Source organism: Mesoplodon bidens (genome assembly GCF_964165515.1).
Source record: "Mesoplodon bidens genome assembly, chromosome: 12".
In the NCBI taxonomy this organism is placed as follows: Eukaryota; Metazoa; Chordata; class Mammalia; order Artiodactyla; family Ziphiidae; genus Mesoplodon; species Mesoplodon bidens.
This window is the reverse complement of record NC_138168.1, coordinates 67,371,206-67,395,953: the sequence shown is the minus strand read 5'-3', so window position 1 is coordinate 67,395,953 and position 24,748 is coordinate 67,371,206. Positions and strand designations below refer to the sequence as shown.

At 36.6% G+C, this 24,748-nt stretch overlaps 1 protein-coding gene across 1 annotated transcript in view; it reads right to left on the bottom strand.

The window, feature by feature from the left end:
* PEX7 (peroxisomal biogenesis factor 7) overlaps positions 1–24,748 on the bottom strand; it is an 84,282-nt gene that overhangs the window by 23,388 nt on the left and 36,146 nt on the right. Inside the window, exon 8 of the mRNA XM_081251157.1 lies at positions 24,636–24,691. Coding sequence (XP_081107283.1) covers positions 24,636–24,691 — 56 coding nt within the window. The remainder of the gene's footprint in view (positions 1–24,635; positions 24,692–24,748) is intronic.

Sequence of the window (24,748 nt, the reverse complement as noted above, 5' to 3'; positions counted from 1 at the left end):
ACAGGAGAGGTGGGCCTCATGAAAATTAGGTTACCTAATAAGGACACATGTGTGAAAACCATCCAACTTTAGCTTGAATAAGTGTGATAGGGAAAGTCACACATGCAGGAGGGCTGAAATTCTACTCAAAAAGTCAATTTGAATTTGCGCTAATACATAGCTTGATGGGCAGTCACAGCCCCACCCAGTTCCACACCACAGATTCATGCCACCCTAATTTTAACATAGGAAAAACTATCAAGTATTTATCTGCATTTTGCAAAAAAAACCTCATCAAACAAAATGCATGCTAAAACTCTAAGGTTAGTATTTGGTGAAGAGAGGGCTAGTCTAGTGAATGCTATAAAAGTGCTATTGGTTATGATACCATTTCAGAGCTCTGATAGAAACTACGTAATATACAAAGTGTATATTATGCTGCAAAAATGATGGGAGGTTCATTCCCAGCAGAATAGCTGACTAGGTGCCTAGACCAACACTCTTACTAAAAAAAACAAAAATCCTACATAATACAGAAAAACAAACACCACAAAAACTTCACAAAAGCATCAGTGAGGAACACTCAGGTAAAAACTATGTGAACGCTGAAACCCAGAGGAGGACGTGGAACAGGAATCCAGCTTTTGCCTTAAGAAAGTGTGTGAAATAGGGAGAACCCGAGCTTCAATTTTCTTAACCTCAAAGGGAGGAGCCAGGAAAACCAGAAAAAGCAATATTAATATTAATAATTTTCAGTAAATTAAAATGTCTTATCAAAAAATATCAAGTTGAATACAGTAACTTGCATAAGCTAAATAAGTTGAGAAAACCAAAAGCTGAGCACTATGACTATAAACTATAGTTTGTTTTTTCATCATAAATGGCCTTTTCAATAAATAACAAAAGAAATGTATGTCTTTCTTTCCTCATTCCCACCCTCCAAGGGCAACCATTGTTAACAGTTTGACATGTACACTGCCGGAATTTTTTTATCTATCTCCATTCAAGTGCCAACAGGAAGGGGTGAACTGTAAGGAGGAGGCGAGCTTTCCTCCAGGTTTTCTCACGATTGCAATTAAGGGAGTGGGCAAGGTCTCTCCATGCAATCTTCCTCTGGACTCTAGGGCCCCAAAAGTTCTATATATCCGAGAGCCTTCATGCACCTATCACACAAGTAAAATGGGCTCCTTTTAATATGGGAGAAGTCAGGCTACATATATCATTAAGTGGTCAAATAAGGCACATTATTTTTAAGTGAAATGTTTGTTTTGGTCCAGCACATATACTACTTGGTGCCTTTTTGTCTCTTTGCTGATGAAATCACTGACTATTTAAGCTCTCTCATGGGAAGTAAATATACTGGACAGGCCTCCAATGATTAAAAATATTACAGAACTGTAGGGACATTTTTCATTTAAATTGGAGATGGAAAGAGAGAAAAATCCATCATAGTACAGTGTCTTGGTTGAGTTCCTTTTTGCCTTCTGACTGCACAAGTCTTGAACAAAGCAAGCACGTAGCACTGTGTCAAATAAAACACCAAAATTATTTCAAAAATTAAGCTGAAATTACTTTTTACTTGATTAAAATGTAATTTGAAATCTCTATACCAATGCTTTTGAAATTAAGCCTACAGGTGAATTCAGCAGAGGGTTTAAAATATTTTTCCAAGTTCTTCCTTTTTCTTTCCTGTTTTCAACTTGAGTTAGTTATTAACTCTTTGTGAGTCTTTCCTAACTACAAGAAAAAGATGGGGAAATGTTTTGGCAACTTTTCAATGCTTTGCATGTACATTAATTTAAATTAGTTATTAATTAGTAATCAGATAGTAATTGTGAGGTTTTTGTTTTCACACTGCTCATAATTTAATTTTTTAGGGATCAGAAGGCATTTTAGGTCCTTTATTAGTAACTCATAGTCATCTAGTGCTTTTGAAATTTTAAGCAAATTGCACCATTGTAATTCCCTCTGTTTGCACTATTTGGGTCCAGCACTCTCTAGAGTGATGAGCACAAATATAACAACAGCTTCTTTTCCCATTATTTAATTACTTACTCATTCAACAATTTATAAGCCCTAGAATGTGTGAGGTATAAGCACCAGAAGCAAGAGAGACCTGGCCTCAGCCCTTCCACAGCTCACAGTCCAGTGGGGTAGACAGACATTTGTTTTTTAAATCACAAAAACACAAATGTAATTGCAACTGACAAATGCCCCAAAAGACAACGCAGAAGGATGTAAGAATAAACTCCCAAGGAAGTGACACTGAGCTGAAATCTGAAGGTTGAGGAGTTAGCCAGGTGGAAAGCAGAGAAAGCAGCTTGGATTTAAGGTGGTAACAGTGAAGATTAAGAAAGGTTCATGGATTGGAGATAATTTTAGGCAGAAGAATTAACAGGACAGAAGAAATCAAGAATGATTCCCATGTTTCTGGCTTCTACCATAATACTTACAACGCTTCCATGCATTTATTTATTTATAGATCTATTTTCCTCTAATAGGCACTAAGCTCCTTGAATTCAGGGACAGTATCTTATTTGTATCCCTTACATGTATAAAAGTATCTGTCTGACACATGGACACCCAAAGAATGTTTCATGAATGGATGAATAAAAAAATTAAGTGAGGATATTTAAGGACAAGATGGATAACTAAGGCCAACCTCACAAATAAGGTAACTTTTTTTTTGTTTTTTGCGGTACGCGGGCCTCTCACTGTTGCGGCCTCTCCCGCTGCAGAGCACAGGCTCTGGACGCGCAGGCTCAGCAGCCATGGCTCACGGGCCCAGCCGCTCCACGGCATGTGGGATCTTCCCAGACTGGGGCACGAACCCATGTCCCCTGCATCGGCAGGCAGACTCTCAACCACTGCGCCACCAGGGAAGCCCAAGGTAACTTTTAAATCACCTTTTGATGTGGTTCCCAAATGATGGACCAAAAACTCCTTATACCAGACATTCAGAAAATACACATTCCCCAGCTTTGCTGAGGAACTTTTTCCTGAAAATTCCAATTGACTGGGTCTGAAAGGAATCCAGAAAGCTTTTCACAGGAAATGTTGATGCTCAACCAGCTAGGTTTGGGAATCACCATCCAAAGCAGTACTTCTCAAATTTAACTTATTTCAAGATACAGATCTGGTAAATTCCCATCAGAAACAGTAGTGATTTCAGGCAGAAGGTGAGGCCAATAGGGCAGTGGTTCTCAACCTTGACTATACTGGAATCAAATGAGAAACTTAAAAAAAATACTGACCTTGGGGCTTCCCTGGTGGCCCAGTGGTTGAGAGTCCGCCTGCCGATGCAGGGGACACGGGTTCGTGCCCCGGTCCGGGAAGATCCCACATGACGCGGAGCGGCTGGGCCCGTGAGCCATGGCCGCTGAGCCTGCGCGTCCGGAGCCTGTGCTCCGCAACGGGAGAGGCCGCAACAGTGAGAGGCCCGCATACCGCAAAAGAGAAAAAAAAAAAAACTGACCTGTGAGCACTATTCCTAGAAATCCTGATTTAATTAGCCTGGGGTACTTTGGGAGGTGCAAACATTCTCCAGGTGATTGTAATGTGCAGCCCAGGTTGAAAACGTCTGACCTCCGTGGGGGGCATTACCCATTAATTGAGAATCACTGATCTAGACCAGTGGCTCTCAAACTTAAGTTTGCATTAGAGTCACCTGGAGGGCTTGTTAAAACCAGATTCAGAAGTTCTGGAGTGTGGCTTGAGAATCCGCTTCAGAAACAAGTTCCCAGGTGAAGCTGATATTGCTGGTCTTAAGCCCACACTTTGAGAATCACTGATTGGTGGTAACAAATTACTGGGAAGAATTTATTAATAACCTGTTAGTGTATTAACAGCTGTTAGTTCCAGCTTACCAATAATAAAGAACAAAGATGATCCCAAACTGATTCCTTCACTTTACCCAATCCATCCTCAGCAACAAAGACTGACACAGTTTACACAGTGCTTTCTCATTGTCTTGTACTGCTTTTGATCAGCACAAAAACTTTTCAAGGTAGATATACAGGGTATAATTATTCTCAATTCAGAGATGAGAATACGGTCAAAGAAATTAAGCAATTCATGGTGACATAGCTAATTAACGGCAGCCCCAAGGCACGAGACACTACTGGCTTCAAGTCCAGTACATTCTACTGAAAGGTGCTCCCATTCCCTTTTTCTCTAGGCCTGGGCCATGCCAGGGAATCTGGAATATAGCTGGGAAGGATCTGGGACTCTTCAGGTGGTTTTGATTAACATCCTGAAAATTCAAATGAACTGGACCAGGTCAGGCTTCCCCCAAACTCCTCAAACTCTATAGAAAATTTCATAAACCAAAGCCCACACCAAGACTCCATTAGCCTGCCAATTTACATTCAAAACCAATACCCCAAGGAAATCATGAATTAGAATATATCTGCATTCCCATGGCAAGAAGCATAGGAATTTTCCTTTCTCTCCTCTAATATTTTTGTATGTGCACTTACTGCATCCTCTCATCTACCTTGCTGTCTCTTCCTAACCTGGGTATCACTCAACTGATCAGCTCTTTTTGTAACCTCAGAGATTCCCATCCTTTTGAAGTCACAACCCCCTGAGTAGAACACATGAAATCATGGCCTTATTATTTTATCATCTGTATCACTTTTGGAGGGGATTAAAAAAATAGAAATTGTAGACTATCAAAACAATTTTTAAAGAGGTAAACTTTCATTAATTAATTCAGAAATGCTTATTGAGTGCTAATGCTCATTTGAATGATTAGACTGGAAAGTTATTTGTGCTTTTTGTTTCTTTTTGGAACTGGTAATAATAAAAATAAAGTTTAAAACAGAAAAATATTAATTGCCTCCTAAATGAAGAATATATGATTAATTTTGAAGAATTACTTAACAATTTTCACAGATGACTTTTAGAACACTGAATTACAGATATCCGGAAACCATACCACATTTATAAACTTTCAGGGTTAAATATGATAAAATTCTAGACTTAAGCTTCTTTATCTAAATGAATTAATAATAATATTTCAATTAAGATTTTAATTAGATCAGTATTTTAGATGGGCTGACTCTACTTCATCACGATAAACATTAAGCCCAGGAACCATATGCCACAAGGCCTAGAGTACTTTGACAAATTAAAGAGAACCATTAGCTGATGGAAGGCTTGTTCTGGAAGTATTTATGGCTGCGATCCATAGGGATGCAGATGACTTTCTTTTTCTTTTTTTTTTTTTTAAATGTTCCATTAGATCTTTTTTTAAAAATATAAATGTATTTATTTATTTATTTTTGGGTGTGTTGGGTCTTCGTTTCTGTGCGAGGGCTTTCTCTAGTTGCAGGGAGCGGGGGCTACTCTTCATCGCAGTGCGCGGGCCTCTCACTGTCACGGCCTCTCGTTGCGGAGCACAGGCTCCAGATGCGCAGGCTCAGTAGTTGTGGCTCATGGGCCTAGTCGCTCCGCGGCATGTGGGATCTTCCCATACCAGGGCTCGAACCCATGTCCCCTGCATTGGCAGGCAGACTCCCAACCACTGCACCACCAGGGAAGCCCCCAGATGACTTTCTGAAGAATGCCACACCTCAACAAGAGGAGATAAAGGAAAAAAGAAAAACTCACACTGGGTTTGTTTACTGCTTACTGGTACAAACTGAAGAACCATGAAATAATTTCCCAGTAAAGTTCCAAACGAATATCTGACTAAAAAAGAAACTAACTAAAAAAGAAATGATAAGAACGCTATCTACGCGTGAAGCAGTATCAGTATCTCAGGGATAAGAATAGTCTATGTACGTCTCAACTGTAACTGGTGCCAACATGTGAGTACCTGGAGCAGAAGGGCATTTCCCGGAAGTACACGATCAGACGAGGCTGCAGGAGAACCTCACTCCACACCTCAGTGCTCTAAAGAACACTCACCTCACAGCAGCCGCCTGCCTGTGCTCTGGTCATTGATTAGCTCTATCGCCATGAAATACTTAATGCCTTCACCTCAGCAGCTAAGCATTTGTGAATAAACCCACTCGGGTTTATCAGGCCGGGAAATGTCTGCACAGATTACAAGGATCTCCTTTCTTTTTTTTTTTTTTTTTTTTTTTTTTTGGTACGTGGGCCTCTCACTGTTGTGGCCTCTCCTGTTGCGGAGCACAGGCTCCGGATGCGCACGCCCAGCGGCCATGGCTCACGGGGCCAGCTGCTCCGTGGCATGTGGGATCTTCCCAGACCGGGGCACGAACCTGCGTCCCCTGCATCGGCAGGCGGACTCTCAACCACTGCGCCACTAGGGAAGCCCCAGGATCTCCTTTCTTGAACAACTCTCTCCTCAGAGGAGGATGGATACAGTGAAGCGGGTGGGGGGAAGAAGACAGACACGAATAAGGGTGGGATAGAGGAAAACAGAGACAGGGCAGACCACGTAATTCTGTTTCTTTGCCGGTGATTGGACATGAAAGCTTAAGGGAAAAAAAGAAAAAAAAAAGAAAAATCAGTCTGCAGAAAGAGGAGGAAGGATGAAGCAGGCATTTGGAGTAAAGCAGTTTCAGTACTTTCCTTAGGTTCTGCTACACTCCTAGCCTTGGACTCCGAGGGATCCCATATTTTGAGAAATATTCCCCTTTTCTGTTGAAGCTAGTTCAAGATGGTTACTGTTTTACACACACATGCGCGCGCGCACACACACACACACGATCTAATAGTGAAGAAAGAAAAGGGACGATGCTGAATTTTGTTTAAGATGAAAACAGATTAATAATTGGTTTTTATTCTCCATATAGTTCGTTCTATTAGGTCAAATCTCTAAGAATTCAGTTTTAGAACATTTAGTATTCCCACATTCTATACTGGGGTTTCAGGACAGCCCTCAAGGGTGAATTATTTATCCCTGAGTTCTCAGGGGACAGAGTAAACTACTAACAGCTGACAGGTAGTACCCCATTGATCTAAATAAAGAGACGGACTATGCACGCAAGTCACTAAGAGAGGAAAACACTGAGGTTCCCTGCTCTATAACTTTTTTCTTAAAAACCATAATTGCACAGATTAGAGTCCATTACTTCTACAAGGTTCATGACAAAGAGCAGCCGCTTCCGGCTGCACCTCCTCAACCATTCACCTCAGAGGCAATCACTATCAATTCGTTTAGCTGTTTCTTCTGATATTTTAGTCCATATTTTCTAAGGAATACGCACACAGAATTCACTGATTATTTTCATTTTCAGATTTTATCTTCTGACTTCCTACTATGGAAGATGAGGCAAAGCAACATTTACATTAGATGTTGTATAAATATATACAACAAAATCCACTCAGTTGCCTTTTGACACTGCACAACAGACTTTTAAAATTATAATGCAAATTAACTGACAAAATCCATAAATTTTCTGTTGGAACTAATTAGCACAATTCAGAGTTCAAAGCGGTGACTTCTACTGCATTAAGCTAAGGCTTAACATTCCTCACTCCTTTTATTTATTTATTTATTTTTACGGTTTCCCAGAGTGGCCTTTTTTTTTAAAAACATCTTTATTGGAGTATAATTGCTTTAAAATGGTGTGTTAGTTTCTGCCGTATAACAAAGTGAATCAGCTATAGATATACATATATCCCCATATCCCCTCCCTCTTGCATCTCCCTCTCACCCTCCCTATCCCGCCCCGCTAAGTGGTCACACAGCACCGAACTGATCTCCCTGTGCTATGTGGCTGCTTCCCACTAGCCATCTAGTTTACATTTGGTAGTGTATATATGTCGGTGCTACTCTCTCACTTCGTCCCAGCTTACCCTTCCCCCTCCCCATGTCCTCAAGTCCATTCTCTACAACTGCATCTTTATTCCTGTCTTGCCCCTAGGTTCTTCAGAACCATTTTTTTTTTTAGATTCCATATATGTTGCCGTGTTAGCATACGGTATTTGTTTTTCTCTTTCTGACTTACTTCACTCTGTACAACAGACTCTAGGTCCATCCACCTCATTACAAATAACTCAGTTTCGTTCCTTTTTATGGCTGAGTAATATTCCATTGTATATATGTGCCACAGCTTCTTTATCCATTCATCTGTCGATGGACACTTCAGTTGCTTCCATGTCCTGGCTATTGTAAATAGTGCCACAATGAACATTGTGCTACATGACTCTTTTTGAATTATGGTTTTGTCAGGGTATATGCCCAGTAGTGGGACTGCTGGGTCATATGGTAGTTCTGTTTTCAATTTTTTAAGGAACCTCCATACTGTTCTCCATAGTGGCTGTATCAATTTACATTCCCACTAACAGTGCAAGAGGGTTCCCTTTTCTCCACATCCTCTCCAGCATTTATTGTTTGTAGATTTTTTGATGATGGCCATTCTGACCAGCGTCCTCACTCCTTTTAGATCTATTTCTTCATGTGCTTGAATTAGGTTTTGAATTAGACATGGATTTGATGTGATTCTTAAAGAAAAATGTTAGTACTAAATAATTCTGAAAAATGTTCTGCAGTTATAAATCAAGGTATTTAAAATCCAAAGTCTTACACATTTTTTCTAATTAATGTATGTGGTTTCATTTTATAGGAAATTATTTTCATTTTTCACCTGGCATTTAACTAGCAAAGTTCAGTTTCACTTCATCAAAAGATATTTCCAGTATGAGAATAATTACCTTAAGAATTTTCTAATTTAAACAAGTCAAATGGAAAAAATCTTTGGGGACATATCAACGAACTTGGGAGTTACTGGTTCATACCTACAAATATCTTAAGCATTACAAATATAAAGCTTAAAGAGATTTAACAGTAAAGTGCATATTACAATTGATTGTAGAAAAAAATAAAACATCTTTCTGTTACTTTAGTTAACAATCAGGATACCAATTAAAGATTCCAAGTTTTGTTCAACAGTAAAATTTTGCAATCTAGTCATTACTGAGTTAAATACAAGAGAACAGCAAGTTTTCTCCTTGAAAAATATCATTTTCTTATTTCAATAGGACTTTCTGTTTTAAATTTAGTTTTATTAATTACTACTTCAAACATAATTAATTAATTAATACTTGAAACATAAGTGAAACCTCATTTAAATACAACCTTTTGCAGGCTTTTAAGATCAGAGTGACCAAAGGATATCATACATTTTCATATAATTTAAATTCACTTATATTTATAAACAATTATTTAGTGTATCCATGCCCCAGATGCCAGGGACAAAACAAGGAAACAGAAAAGTCCTACCCTGTAATCAGGCAACATGCTTTATTAACATAAAATATATTTGGTACTAAAATATCCTTGCAAGAATTAAACAAAGGTGTGAATGCAAATATCCACATTATTAAAAAAGAAACCAAAGACGACTACATTAAGATGCTTTCTTAATATCAGTGATGAAGTTTAGTGAACCTTTGCTACAAAGCAAAAAATGTGATAGAGTTACAAAGACATTTGTATCTAAGATGTCTGAAAGGCATGGAACATTGAACAACTCTTGGATCATTTTAAGAATACAGTCGTAGTTCCTACAAATATTAACAGTTAGTATCATATCATTAGCCACGCAATTTCTTGTGGTTTGAAGAACAAATGTAGAGGAATTAAAAGCAACTATCTTAAAAGATGAAGTAAAATGATCGTTTGAAGCCTGCCCAGGAGCTCACATTCAGCCCCATTTCTTATCTATTTACTTTAACTGACCTTTCTTTGTGAGTAAGGGGGACTAGGTAGAGTTGAAATGAAAGGTTTGTGAGACAGAGTGCATATTCAGCTATACCATCTGTTTACTTTGGCTGACCTTTGTTTCTGGGGAAGGGGAAGAAAAAGAAGTATCTGCTCGTGGAAATCTCTGTGCTAATAATCATAAGGATCAAAAAAAGCCCATCATGCACACACCAAAGTAAAGACGCTTACTGTGTAAAGGCAAATCCCACGAGAGTAAATGTGACAAAGATAAAAGGTATTTCTGTGTCTGCTGCTTTGTTAGGCTTCTAAATTCACTACAATCCACCTAAAGGCCATTTGCACACTTATGCAACATAATAAAGCTATTTATCGTATTTTACAATTAAACATTATAATTAAATATCACATTTAATAATTAATTTAAAGGTACTGATAGTAAGAAACATTTTCAGCATCTTATTTTACATGAGCAAATACAGCTTATTTGTCTCTCAAATGTTTTTATTTTGAATTACCAACCCACAGAAAAATTCAAAGAATAATATACTGAACATCCATATACCCTTCATCTAGATTTACCAGTTGTTAAAATTTTGCCACATTTGCTTTATCTCTCTCTCTCTACACATACGCATATAAAATACTATCTGCTGAGCTATCTAAAAATAAACTACAGACAACATGACTTGAGTCTTTTAGTGATTCTGCTTGTTTTTAGCAATTTGGATCAGAAATATAAGAGCCCTAGGCTTACAAGATGTTTTCAGGTATCAAGTCACATAAAAAGACTGGAAATAGGAGATCTAGGTTCAAGTTGGCTGTGTGTGACATCAGCCAGTCTTTCTCTCTCTCTGAGTCAACTGTCTTCTGGATAAAAGGAGCACACGCCCCACAGCAGTGTTGTGTGAAAATATAAGTTAGACCCAGATAACCAAAACTAAGAAGTTAAATGTAAGAACAGATATTGATGTGGAAGGATTTTCGGCATGATAAAGACTTGTCTTCTCTTGGCCCTCTCCCGCTCAGTGTTCCGACCACCTGAAATCCAATCCAAATGGGGCGCTTCTGACACTGGAGGAAGGGGAGCCAATTCCTCACTGGAGGGACTGTCATTGCCATTGCAGGACCTTATGCCTGGTCCCTGCCCACCAAATGCCAGTATTGTCTTCCACCATTGCCACAAAATCAAATATGTCCCCACTAAGAATTACTGAAGGTGTAACTTAAAGTGTAAGTGTAACTAGGAAAACATACATGTTAAGCCGTAAGCCCTTTTACCTCTATATAAATAAATGGGTAAGAATGTTCTTCTAGAAGCCCATGGAGACAATGTGAAAATTCTAGAAATCTAAGATGCACTGAAGGGAAAAATCATTCTGCCAAGGGGGCAGAAAGCCCCTGAACGGAGAGGAGGTAGAGAATGCTTAAGTAAAGTTTACCTGGTGTATACCTTTCCTTTCTAGACATTTTTCAATGAAAATGTAGATATAGGCACATATAATTACAGAAGTTTTTAAAAAATCAATAATTATTAAGATAACAAGCATCCAGGTCTAGGGCCAGTCCCAGCAGAGTGCTGGAGCCAGCTCATACTGGCTTGTGAGAGCTGGATGCGCACATCTCTTCCCGACCCCATACTTACTGACATCATATCACACAGGTAGCTTGATACTGCCCTGGTGGGGTTACTGACACCACTGAACTCCTATCTCAAACACTACACATCAGGCTCCCCCCACCCATCTAAAGAGCTGGTTGTTAAATATCTATCAGCACACCACTGGTCAGCCCTCACTGTGTTTTATGTTGAATAATAAATTGTGAGTAAACTCAAATGGTGTCATTATCAGGTCTACACACAAGAGAAGCGTTGATAAAAATACTCTTACCTTGTATTTATACTTTTAGAACTCAGAGCTAGAACTATGAATGTAAAAGTCATGTACTGGAGAACATGTTGACAAAAAGTTTCACACTGTCACTAAGAAACTGAACTCCAAGGAGGCAGGGGCCAACAAAAGGCCAGGTTGAGGCTGCCTGTTTTGTTGTCGTAAAATAAAAATTATCATACCCTTGAAGACTAGAGCTGAAATGGGCCTCAACCCCACAGAGATGCGCTTTTGTCACCATCAATTCTGGCGATAATAATAATGACTATAGTAGCAAACACTACTACTACTATTCTGGCACTATGTGCCAGAATTTGTGTACATTAACTCACCTAAGCCTCACAGCAATCTTAATGCAGTAGGTATTATCGTTATCTCCATTTTACAGATGAGGACATTGAGCCACACAGTTTTAAAATAACTTGTTCAAGCTTATACAGAGAGTTAAAAGCAGTCTGGCTTCACAGTCTGTGGCCCTAACTCCTGTGTTATCCGGGAATGTGCCAACCCACAGTTAGTCCCTTCAACATGTATCTTTCACTACCCCACATCTATTTTTGTGACTACATATCTCCCACTACGCCAACACAACTGACATGCTCAGGGTTCCTTTGTGTGCTTCTATTTCTCTTTAAGCCTTTGTTTTATCATTTCCTCAGCAAGATATTCCAAACTGTCTACCACAATGGCTGACAGATAACAGCCATTCTGTAAAATATGCCTGAATTTTAAAGCAGAGTACAGCTGTACCATTTTATATTCAAAAAGGAGCTTAACAGTTGAGTTGGAAACATTAAAATTGCTGGTAGGGGCAAAGAGTTTCACATCATACAAGCTGTAGGTGAGTACAGTTTGAAAACATTGGAATTAAAATACACTTCATGTTTTTCTTGCCAAAAAAAAATTTGTAAGTCTAAAAAAAACCCTGCTATTTGGTTTATTATTACCAAAGACCACTGATTTTAAAATGTTTTAAAGGTTAGAATATTTATAAAAGTATCATGAAACAGAAGAGTGTTACTCTGTTTGAGGCTAAACTAATCGTTTTAGCTTTAGCAATTTATGAAAGCTATATCTTTATCTGAGAAATATTTGCTACAACATGGAAGAGACAAAATGTTCTTCTTAATGAAGAAACATAATTAGAGCAGCTTTTATTTTTGTTTGGCTGTCATATATACCTGGTTTGTTGATTTCTGCCTGTGTTTATGAAATGATCTACTTGGTATAAAACCAAACACTAGCATTTAGAACTCAAACCATACTTAGGTGTGGCTGGTACAGCAAACACGGCTTGACAGAAGAAGCAGTAACCTAATGGAAAGTACATGGGAAGAAAGATAATATGCTAAAACCTACGATGACAACATTCATAAAAGAATGGAAATAATCCACTCTGAAATATTTTAAATTTAGTACTATCTTCAGTGAAGTTTAGAAAGAACCAATGTCTATTTTTACAGAATATATTGCCCACCAGCTGAAGAGAGTTCTGACATTTTTTCCAAAAGGTTGGAGTTTTTATTTAACCTAAACCATACAAAATAATTTCAAATCTGTTTTATACATTACTTTCTAGATCTTTATTACTTACTTGATGAAGCATAATGAACTACTATACAGGTAAAGGACTTCAAGATTTTCCCCATTAGATATGATAATAGATCCATGTAAAAAAATATGGAACTTGCAATTTATAAACTAAAATATCCATCATAGTGTCGGTTTTGATATAATGCCCACCATATAAACTATTTTAAAAGCTTAAAAAATAAACAAAATATAAATTAGCAAGTAAATGAAAACTTATATTTGAAGAGTTTACGTTACAAAAACTAGCCATACAGAATCTAGAGTGATATCTGTATAATTAACAGTGCTAAAAACTGAACAGGTTACTGTTGGTCTTACGTCTCAAATCTTTTTTGTTTTAAAATAATTTTTCTGCCACTAAAAATATCATCAATCCACTGAGATTTAAAATTCTTCAGAGGATAAATTTAACTCATATCACATGGTGTAAAAATCTACCCAAAATGTACCTTTTCTGACCTTTCTAATGAGTGGTCACCACACAAAAGTAATGAGAGACTAAACTCACACAAGGCATTAGTACAATTAAAAGTCGTATTTTCAACATGTGATGAGAGTTACAAATATGCATACATATACACATACATTCAAAAATTAAAGTTTTTCAAATCATTTTGTTTTCTTTTTTCTATTCATTTTCCTTTGCATAAGAAAGTCTTTGATAATCCTACATTGGAATATACGATTAGTAGCCCCAGTTACATTTAGTACGAAGGTGGAACAGTAACAGTGGCTATAATGTATGTTAAAATTAAAATCCTATTTCTGGAAGTAAAATGATGTCGCTTCTATATACTGCCAGTGAAGCAATTTGGTTTAAGTTTTCTTACTCCACTTCATATTGGGAAAATGTTTACCAATTTTGTAGGAAAAAAGGAGAACTCCAGGTTTCAGACTTGACTAGAGATACTGTTCTCATGAACTGAGACAAATAATGTAGATAAATAAGCAAGCCTTGCAGAGGGAAGGAAGGGAAGAAATAAAGAGCTCAGTGTGAGATGCTTGTTTGGACACTAGGTGCCTGCAACCAGCATAGAGCTGAATAAGCAGGCCTGAAGCTCTCAACAGAGGTCAGAGCTGGAAAAGCGGGGTGGGCATTATTACTTAGAATGGACATGTAAAAAAGTACTAAGCCAGAGTCTGCCAAGTTTAAGGGGGAGAGAAAGATTCCATGATGAAGTACAAAAAGGAAGGGTCAGGGACGATGAGAAAAAAAAAAAAGAAGAAGAACATGGCATCCCTGGGGTAAGGAGTTTCAAGAAGGAAGGTGTGATCAACAATTTGAAATACAGCAGCGAGGTCCAGTATGACAGGTGCTGACAAGTGGACTGGATGTGGTATTACCGAGGTCAATGATGGCTTTTGCCAGAACAATTTCAGTAAAGAAGTGTGGCTAAAGCCAGCTGTGGGCTTAGGAGTAAATGGACATATAGCCATAAGTGCCTAGGACTATAGGCTTTCAAGGGTCTACAAAAATGTCTAAGAGCTGAAAATTAAAATCAATTTTTAATTAAATGTATATAAATTATTATTAACTGATACGTTTTGTATTAAACATTTCATTCCATTTGAAAACAATTTTTAAGTTAGAGTTTTTCACTTCACAAAAATTCCTAAGTAAGCATAATAATTGCCAAGAAATCATAATCAATCATAAGTGAGCCACTCACTGCCAAATGACTTCAAAAGCCAAAGTCTAAAAATCTTTTCAAGATAATTAGCCCTGTTTAATCAGTGATGTGGATCCATTTTATAGATTCAAGTGATATAGGGTAAGACCTCCAAGCAGAGCACCCTAGGACTGCAGAGCTCTTATGGCCTTGGTGAATGGAGCTTAAGGCGACACTAAAAGCTTGGCTAAGAAGGAAAGAAAAATGAAAGGAAAATACAGGATAAAGAAAGAAGTTACAGGCTGAGGAGAAAGTCAGTAGAGAGTTGGAGACTGAGGATATAACAGAGAGAATAGGTAATTTAATGGAACAAAGTGCTGAAGGACACAGAAGTGTATGGGGTTAAGAGCACTCATGTGCAAGACTTCTGAATAGCAGAGGAGGAACGGATAGGTATAGATTTAAATACGTTTACAGGCTTGCAGTGAAAATAGATAATCTGTGCTTGCATCCTACAATTATTTTTTTTTAAAGAGAGAGATAAGGTTGTTTGCTGAAAGTGCAGGGAATAGGGTTGGGGGGCGGCTTGAGAAGAGAAGCAAAGGTTGGAAACCGAGATGAAGAATTAGCACAGTATTTTCAAGTATGTTCTCTTATGCAGTTCTTATAATCACCTTGCAAGCTTATGAGGACAGATATTACTAATTCCATTTTACATAGTAAAGAAACCTGAACTCTCAGTTATATAGAAAAATTGCCTATTTGAAGTCTTTTTCAACTATGTTTAAGATCTCTTATTACCTAATTATAATCTCAATTTTTCCAAATGCTTACAAATCTAGCTGTGATGTTTTTGATCTTGTAGTATGTCAGAGAACCATGACCTAAGCCATCTCTCTCTCCCCAGAAGCACTAAACATCTATCCCCCAATGTACAGTCTTGCTCAGAATTCAGGAAAGAATCAAAGCCTAATTCTTAAAGGTGGAGAGAAAAAAATCTATAAAAATACTGAATCACTATGTTGTACACCTGAAACTAATATAATATTATAAATCAACTATACTTCAATAAAAAGTGGAGGGAATATTAAGACGCTGAGCCAAAAACTGTAATGATTTCTGACATAGTTAGGTACCTACAAGATTTTAGAGTACTGCAGTTTGCATTCAAAAGCCCAGTTTTAACATATTCCCGAGTTAAACCTACATCAACAAAGGTAAGGCATTTCCCAACTGGGTGTTTTAGGATACTTAAGTATATAGATAAAACAGGTAGTGGTCAGTAGCATTAAGATGATAATGACAATTCTGAAAAGAAAGAATAAGTAGTCACTAGGTTTTCCCCTTTAATTAGAAACAGAACAGTGAAATGGATTTAAGATGTCACAAGATAAATGCTCCCACCTCAGTTGTCAAGACTTTGGAAATCAGCTTTAAACACCAGAAAAGACTTTGAAATCCGAGAACTAGATTCTATATTCGGAAATCCCTTTTGAGCCCACAGGTGACACTATGTAAGAGAGAAGATTCCAAGTTCACTCTTCATCTTGCTCAGTCTACCTGGAGGATCTCACATTACTGGCCACCCACATCTGGTTGATATCCTCGCCAGCAGTTTCTCTGACCTACTGCATGCTCTGGGGTCTCCTCCTGTTTTGGGTGGGCTGTTCCCTTCTTCCTTCCAACATTAATTCCCTCCTGAAGATAGTTTTTTATTTTGTTTTTTTGCTTTTCTTTCTCTAAACTTATTGCCCTTTGATTGATGCATTCCTATGGACCAAACCATCAGTAAGTTAATGGTCTTCAAAGCCATATTTACAGCCCTAACCTCCAGCCAATGATCTAGCTCCAGAGATGCACTTTGGAAAAGACTGGGGTGGGTGGTGAACAACTGATAAGTGTTCTTCCTGTCTGCCAGGCTGCCATTTTTTGGCTCCCATGCTCAAAATTCTATAATCACTCCATACTATTTTATACAGACTATTAAAGAAAAAAACTTGTTATGGTTCCCTTTTAATTGAGAGCTGGAAGACAGTGTGATTATATTTCCCAGTTTGTCTGCCTGCTTGTATTGGATCAGTCAAAAAAACCAAGTTAGAGCATGTAATTTCTCCCAAGGCACTGTTGTAATTTATTGTTATTCTACACTAACAAAGTTACATAGCTTCTGCCATATCAAATACTGACTCAGAAGTAAAGGGGAGAGGAATTCTGGGTAGTTGGAAGCAATGAGGCCATGTACATCCAAACCTCTTAGTGTATCCTCACAAAAACCAATACAGAACAACAAAAAGAACAAATAAAACCACATAAAACTCAGGCTACAACACATCCAAACTTGTAATTACATGTAAAAAAACAAAACAAAACAAAAAAATCCCCCAAAATCCCAATGTGCATTCTCCCATGTTCCAGATCTAAGCTTTATTGGACAGCAAGGGCAATTTAGGAAAAACTGAATAGAACAGAGAAGAGCTAGGATAAGGTCTAAAACTGATTTAGAGCCACCACCAGAAAGAGAAAGCCCATCTTATGAGTGAAAATACTGAAAAAGCCTAGCATAGAATAGAGTACAGATTTTAAAGTACATAGGACACAAGGAGTTATTTTAGGAAGTTAATAGTTTAAAGGGAAAAGAGGATTAAAAGGAAGGAAACGTACCAATCCCAAACCATCAATCCTGTATATGGATACGCAGAAACACATAAAGTCTTAATCTATTTTTTAAAAAACATAAAAATAAAATGGATACCATAAACTCAAACGTTTCACCTGACAAAAGACCACCTCAAAAAAATACATAGCAAAGTGTAAGAAAAACTGTAATATAGCATTCTAAACTGAATTAATATCTCTAAACAAGCAGCTGGGGACAGGAAGGAAAAATAATTGACCTAGATCAGTGTAGTATAATAAGAAATATATTTGATCTTGGTCTGCAGTTCCTGGCACAGAGCTCCTAAAACCCCTGGAAGTTCCTGAATGATAGGAATGTCTTCTGTTTTCATAAGGAGTCCCTTTGGAACACACCTGAGTTTATGCTAATGAGGTGACTTAGGATGGAGTCCTTACATAGTCTCATGTGATTAGAGGGCTGGAAATTTCAGCTCCATCCACTGAACTCCCAGAGAAGAGGGAGGGCTGGAAATTAAGCTCTATAAAAACTCTTGAACAAGATTTGATGAGCTTCAAGGTTGGTGAACTTACCCATGTGCTGGCAGGGTGGGGCACTCCAATTCCATACAGACAGAAGATCCTGCACTCAGGACTCTTCCAGACCTCACCCTCTGTACCTCTTCATCTGGCTGTTCACTTTTATCCTTTATAATATCTTTTACAATGAACTAGTACATATAGTGAATGTTTCCCTGAGCTTTGTGAGCTATTCTAGCAAATTATCAAACCTGAGGAGGGGCTCTTGGGAATCCCAATTTACAGCTAGTCAGTCAGAAGTATAGGTGACAATCTAGGCTTTCAATTTGCATCTGACGTAAGGGCAGTCTAGTGGAACTGAGCTCTTAATCTGTGGGATCTGATGTTATCTCCAGGTAGATAGAATTAGAATTGAGTTAACTTTGTAGGACACACCATTGGTGTCTGCTGAGAATTAGAGAATTTCTTGGTGTGGGAAAACTCCACATACATCTGGTGTCAGAAGTATAGAGCTTTCCCCTTACAATCAAGAATTCAAAAACAAAGAAAAGAAGTGGACAAAAACAGGAAAAAGTGAAATAGAGCTAACTGGACACAAGAAAGAAATAGAAGAAAAATGGCAAATTCATATCAGAAATGAAGACAAAATTATGTGGTACTCAAAGAATAAATTTACACAAAAATATAAGGACATCAAAGACAGGAGAAAAATAACCAAGGAATCAAAATGAGACTAAAAACGTATCAGAGAGAAAGCATCTGATATAGAAGACAAGTAAGAGAGATTCAATTTATGTTTAATTGGAGTCCCTATAGGAAAGAAATGTAAATCAAGGAGTTCATATTCAGCTAAGCTATCCTTCAAGCATCGAGACTACAGAGAAATAGTTTTAAATATGCGAGAGCTCCTGAGAAGTCTGTACCCATGAGCCCTTCTTGAGGAATTTACTAGAATATAAACTTCATCAAACTAAAACATGATGAGGAAATTTTAGCAAAAAGATTGATGATGGGCATTTAATATATTTAGTTATGTATCTAAGATGAAAACAAAATTGGAAACAAGAGTGGAAGAATAATGTATAATATGATATGTATTACATGTTATATGTGGTATGTTCTAACAAAATATAAATAAAACAACTCAAAATTTGATGCAATAGGGAGGGTAAAAAAAAGTAAGGTAAAATAAGCTTATCGGTTATTGTATATGCAGTAAGTAGGAGTTAAAATAAATACCATTAAAAACTCACAAACCAGAAAATAAATGGTTAAATTTTTTGAAAAACAAGGGACTAATGATAAGGATAGCATTAAATCTGTATATTGCTTTGGGTTGTATGGACAATTTAACAATAGTAATTCTTCCAATCCATGAGCACAGAATATCTCTCCATTTCTTCATGTCTTCTTTAATTTCTTTCATTAATTTTTTGTAGTTTTCAATAAACAGGTACTTCACCTCCTATATTAAATTTACTCCTAAGTATTTTATTCTTTTTGATGCAATTCTAAGTGGAGTTATTTTCTTAATTTCTCTTTCTGATAGTTCATTATTAGTATATGGAAGTGCAACAGATTTTTGTGTACTATTGTGTACTGATTTTGTATCCTGCAACTTTACTGAATTTATTAGTTCTAACATTCTTTATGGAGTCTTTAGGGTTTTCTAGATACAATATCATGTCATCTGCAAATAATGACAATTTTACTTCTTCCTTTCCAATCTGGGTGCCTTTTTTTTTTTTTTTTTTTTTTGCGGTATGCGGGCCTCTCACTGTTGTGGCCTCTCCCATTGCGGAGCACAGACTCCAGACGCGCAGGCTCAGCGGCCATGGCACACGGGCCCAGCCACTCCGCGGCATGTGGGATCCTCCCGGACCGGGGCACGAACCCGTGTGCCCTGCATTGGCAGGCAGATTCTTAACCACTGCGCCACCAGGGAAGCCCTCTGGGTGCCTTTTATTTCTTTTTCTTGTTTAATAGCTATGACTAGGACTTCCAATATTATGTTGAATAAAAGTGGCAAGAGTGGGCACCTTTGTCTGGTTCCTGATTTTAGAGGAAAAACTTTTAGCTTTTTTACTATTGAGTCTGATGCCCATTCCAATGGCATTTTTCACAGAATAAAACAAACAATCCTAAAATTTGTATGGAACCACGAAAGACCCTGAATAGCCAAAGTAATCTTGAGAAAGAAGAACAAAGCTGGAGGCATCATGCTCCCTGATTTCAAACTATATTACAAAGCTATGGTAATTAAAACAGTATGGTACTGGTATTGTAAAAAGAAACAGGTAGGACTACACCAAACTGAAAAGCTTCTGCACAGCAAAGGAAACCATCAACAAAATGAAAAGGTGACCTACTGAATGGGAGGAAATATTTAAAAATCATGTATCTGATGAAGGGCTAATATCCAAAATATATAAAGAATTCACACAACTCAACAGCAAAAAACCATACTAACCAATTTTAATAATGGACAGAAGATCAGAACAGACATTTTTCCAAAGAAGACATAGAGACGGCCAACAGGTACATGAAAAGTTGCTCAACATCATTAATCTAGGGAAATGCAAATCAAAACCACAATGGCTGTTATCAAAATGACAAGAAATAGTAAGTGTTGGAAAGGATGTGGAGAAAAAGGGAACCCTTGTGCACTGTTGGTGGGAATGCAAATTGGTGAGGCCACTATGAAAACAGTACAGATGTTCCTCAAAAATCTTAAAATAGAATACCATATGATCCAACAATTCACTTCTGGGTATTTATCTGAAGAAAACAAAAACATTAACACAAAAAGATATATGTATCCCCATGTTCCTTGCAGCACTATTTATAATAGTCAAAATATGGAAACAAACAAAGTGTCCATCAACAGACGAATGGATAAAGAAATTGTGGCATATGTATACAAGGGAATATTATTCAGTCATAACGAAAGAATGAAATTGTGCCATTTGCAACAACATGGATGGAAAAAAACAAAAACAAAACAAAACAGAAAACAAGTTCACAGATAGAACAGAAGATTGGTGGTTGCCAGAGGCAGCAGATGGGGAGAAGGAGAAGTGGGTGAACTGTTTGGGATTTTTTTTTAAGTTTAAATAAAACAAAATAAAGGGAATAAAAGCATTACAAAATTTATAAGACCAAAGGAAACCACTGAAACAAAGAAAAAAACTTACCTAAATATAAATTTTTTAATAAAAGAGCAAAAAACCACCCAAAGCACAACAAAAAATACACCACACACAGAAACAATGAACAAAACATAATATACATAATAATCATAACATAAAATAATATGACAGACTTGCTATCAAACATATTTTTATCAAGAAATATGAATAGGTTAAACTTGCATATTATAATAAAAAGATTTTTGATTTAGCTTGCCAAGCAAAACCCAAGTATATGCTCTATATGAAAGACATACCAGAAACAACATGGTTCAAAAAAACTAAAAATAGAAGTATGGAAAAAGGTATACCTGGAAGATGGGAATAATATGAAAGCAGGGGCAATGACACTAATAAGAGATAAAGCATAATTAAAACTAAAAAGCAATTAGCTGTGTCAAAGAAAGAGTCTCTTTGATGCTAAAAGTCTCAGTTCACTAAATGTATGTTGTAAACATCTATGCACCAAATAATACAGCATATGGCTTTATGAAGTCAAAACTAGAAGAGATTCAGGGAGACACAGATAGAAACCCACTGATAATAGGAGATTTTAACATTCCATTCTTAGTACAAAATGGATTAAGTGGACCAAAAATAAGAAAGGATACAGAAGATCCAAATAACATAATCAATTAGTAGAGCTTATGGTTATATATAAACTTTACAATGTGATAATAGAGAATATACCTTCTTCTCAATTGTATATGTAACATTCACAAAAATTGATCATTTATTAGGTTCTCCTCCACAAAAAAATCAACATATTCCATAAAACAGAATGACTAATAACAGTGTTCTCTGATCATAATAAAACTAGAAATTATTAACAAATTTTCAAAAATTAAAAGGCACTTTCATATGGAAATTAAATAACTTCCTACTAAACAACTTTTGGGAGAAAGATGAAATACAAATAGAAGTTACACATTTTTTTAATGATAATGAAAAAAATTATATATCAGGATTTATGAGTTACAATTGAAATGAAAACTAGAAGAAAACTCATAGCCTTAAACACTTTATTAACAAAATGAAACAATAAAAATAAGTAAATTCCCAGATCAAAAGTTGGAAAAAGAAAGTAAGCCAAAAGAAAGTATCAAGAAGGAAATAAAGATAAAAGCAGTAATTAATGAGGTACTGAATAGAAAAACAGTAGTTCTCATTCATAAATCAAAATCTTATATGCTGAAGAAAAATAACAAAATAAACATGCCATTAGATAACTTAAAGTAGGAATCACATATATACAAAATCAGAAATGACAATAGTGAAATAACCATTGAATCAGAAGAAATTAAGAAGTCATGACTCTACAGACATCCGTATAAATAAATGTGAAAACCTATAAGCAAAGGATAATTTCCTAAACTCCCATTAGAGATAGAAAGTTTAAACAGACAAATTTCCATAGAAGAAATAAAGAAAGTTATCAAGAAGTACTCCACAAAACGAACCATGCCCGGATGGTTTCACAGGGAAAATCTACCAACGCTTCAAAAACCAAGTACCCTCCATGTTGCACAAATTGTTCCAGAGCTTAGAAAATGTAGAAAAACTTCTTAATTCTTTTTTATGAAGCAATTAAAACATTGATACACAAACCAAAAATTTAAAAAAAGAAACAGAAATAAACCCCTATATGAACCCTGTGTGGTGTGGGATCAGAATGAGGGGTATGACTAGAGGTACACATACACATATAGGTCAATATCACCTTCAAATATTGATGTAAAAGCTCTAAATAAAATATTAGCAGACAAAATCCAACACCACAGTAAGATAACAATACACAAAGAACAAGAGGGATTTAGTCTAAGAATGCAAGGTTGGTTCAATCCATTAATATAATACATTATATTAATAGCTAAAAAAAATCATAATCATCTCCATAGATGCTGAAAAAGCCTTCAACAAAACTTAAGATCAATTCCTGACTCTAAAAAAAAAAACACTCAAGAAAACTGGAGTTGATGCATATTTTCTTAGCATGATAAATAAATATATACACTTTGTCTTAAAGTCAGTATCTTACTTTTAACAAGGAAACACTGGAGGCATTTTTACTAATACAAGAATTAAGACATCCTCGATAACACTATTTAACACTGTAATATAGGTATCTGCCAATGCAAAAAGATAAATCAATTAGGGGCATCAGAATTGGAATTGAAGATGTAAAACTATATTTATAGATGATATGATCACAAACTTGGAAACCCCTAAAGAATCAATGATCTTGGGGCTTCTGTGGTGGCACAATGGTTAAGAATCTGCCTGCCAATGAAGGGGTCACGGGTTCGAGCCCTGCTCTGGGAAGATCCCACATGCCGCAGAGCAACTAAGCCCATGCACCACAACTACTGAGCCTGAGCTCTAGAGCCCACGTGCCACAACTACTGAAGTCTGCGTGGCAAGAGCCTGTGCTCCGCAACAAGAAAAGCCACCACAATGAGAAGCCCATGCACCTCAATGAAGAGTAACCCCCACTCGCACAACTAAAAGAAAGCCCGTACGCAGCAACGAGGACCCAACATAGCCAAAAATAAAATTAATTAATTAATTAATTAATTTAAAAAAAAGAATCAACGATCTTTAGATGGTAGAGAAACAGGGAGTCTCAAACACTGCTGCTTGGAATGGAAACTGGTATATTCCTTATGGACAGGAATTTGGTAATATCTAACAAAACTATATATATACATGTATATGTTTACCTTTTAATCCAGCAATCCCACATCTGGGAATATATTCTGAAGCTAATTCTCTACTGATGTGAATGTATGTACTTACAAGGTTATTATTCATTGTGGCACTGCTTATTTATAAAATATTTGTAACAAGTTAAATGCCCATATGTAGGAGACTAGTTGAATAAACTATAGTACGTCTACATAATGGAGTATTATGCAGAATGAAAAAGATCTCTATGAACTGATATACAGTGATTTCTAAACTACTTTCTGAGAATTCTAGGGTAGCGAATAGGTAAATATATTGTGAATAATAAGAATCAGGAGTTTTAAATCTGGAAAAGGAGAAAAAGTAGAATGAACCCTGTGTGGTGTGGGATCAGAACTGGGGGTATGATTAGATATACACATACACATATTAATACATAGATACACATGTGCATACACATACATACACAATCATATATATATTCACAAACATACATACACTCATGCTGATTTTTTCATATATAACAATCTTAGCCTTAAGATTCACATAATTAGACTGAAGAAATAAAATTTCATAATTTTTAAAAGTTAAATTTAAAAGATACTGGCTGTTCAATTTATAGCATAGGAAGATATTATGAGGAACAACTGTCAGGAAAAAAGGCTTTTAAACAGAGCAATCAAGCTAACCTTTAAATAGTAAAGAATTTACTCATATATGTCACCAGATCATAAAAACAGAAAAATATAATATTAATCTCAGTGGCAAATATTCTTATGTGCCCAGCTCAGATTATTTTTATATTAGTAAGATAACATATTACCCTTCAGAAAAGCTGCAAAGAGGCAAATGGTACTTGGTATTTCACAATGAAACATATCAAAAGCCACTGTACCTTACAGTAAAATCATAGGAGCAAGAGGCCAACACGGAAGCATGAAATGGTGAAAACTACAAAAAAAACACAAAAAAACCTTTTTGAGGTTAACTGTAATTATAACGTGCTAC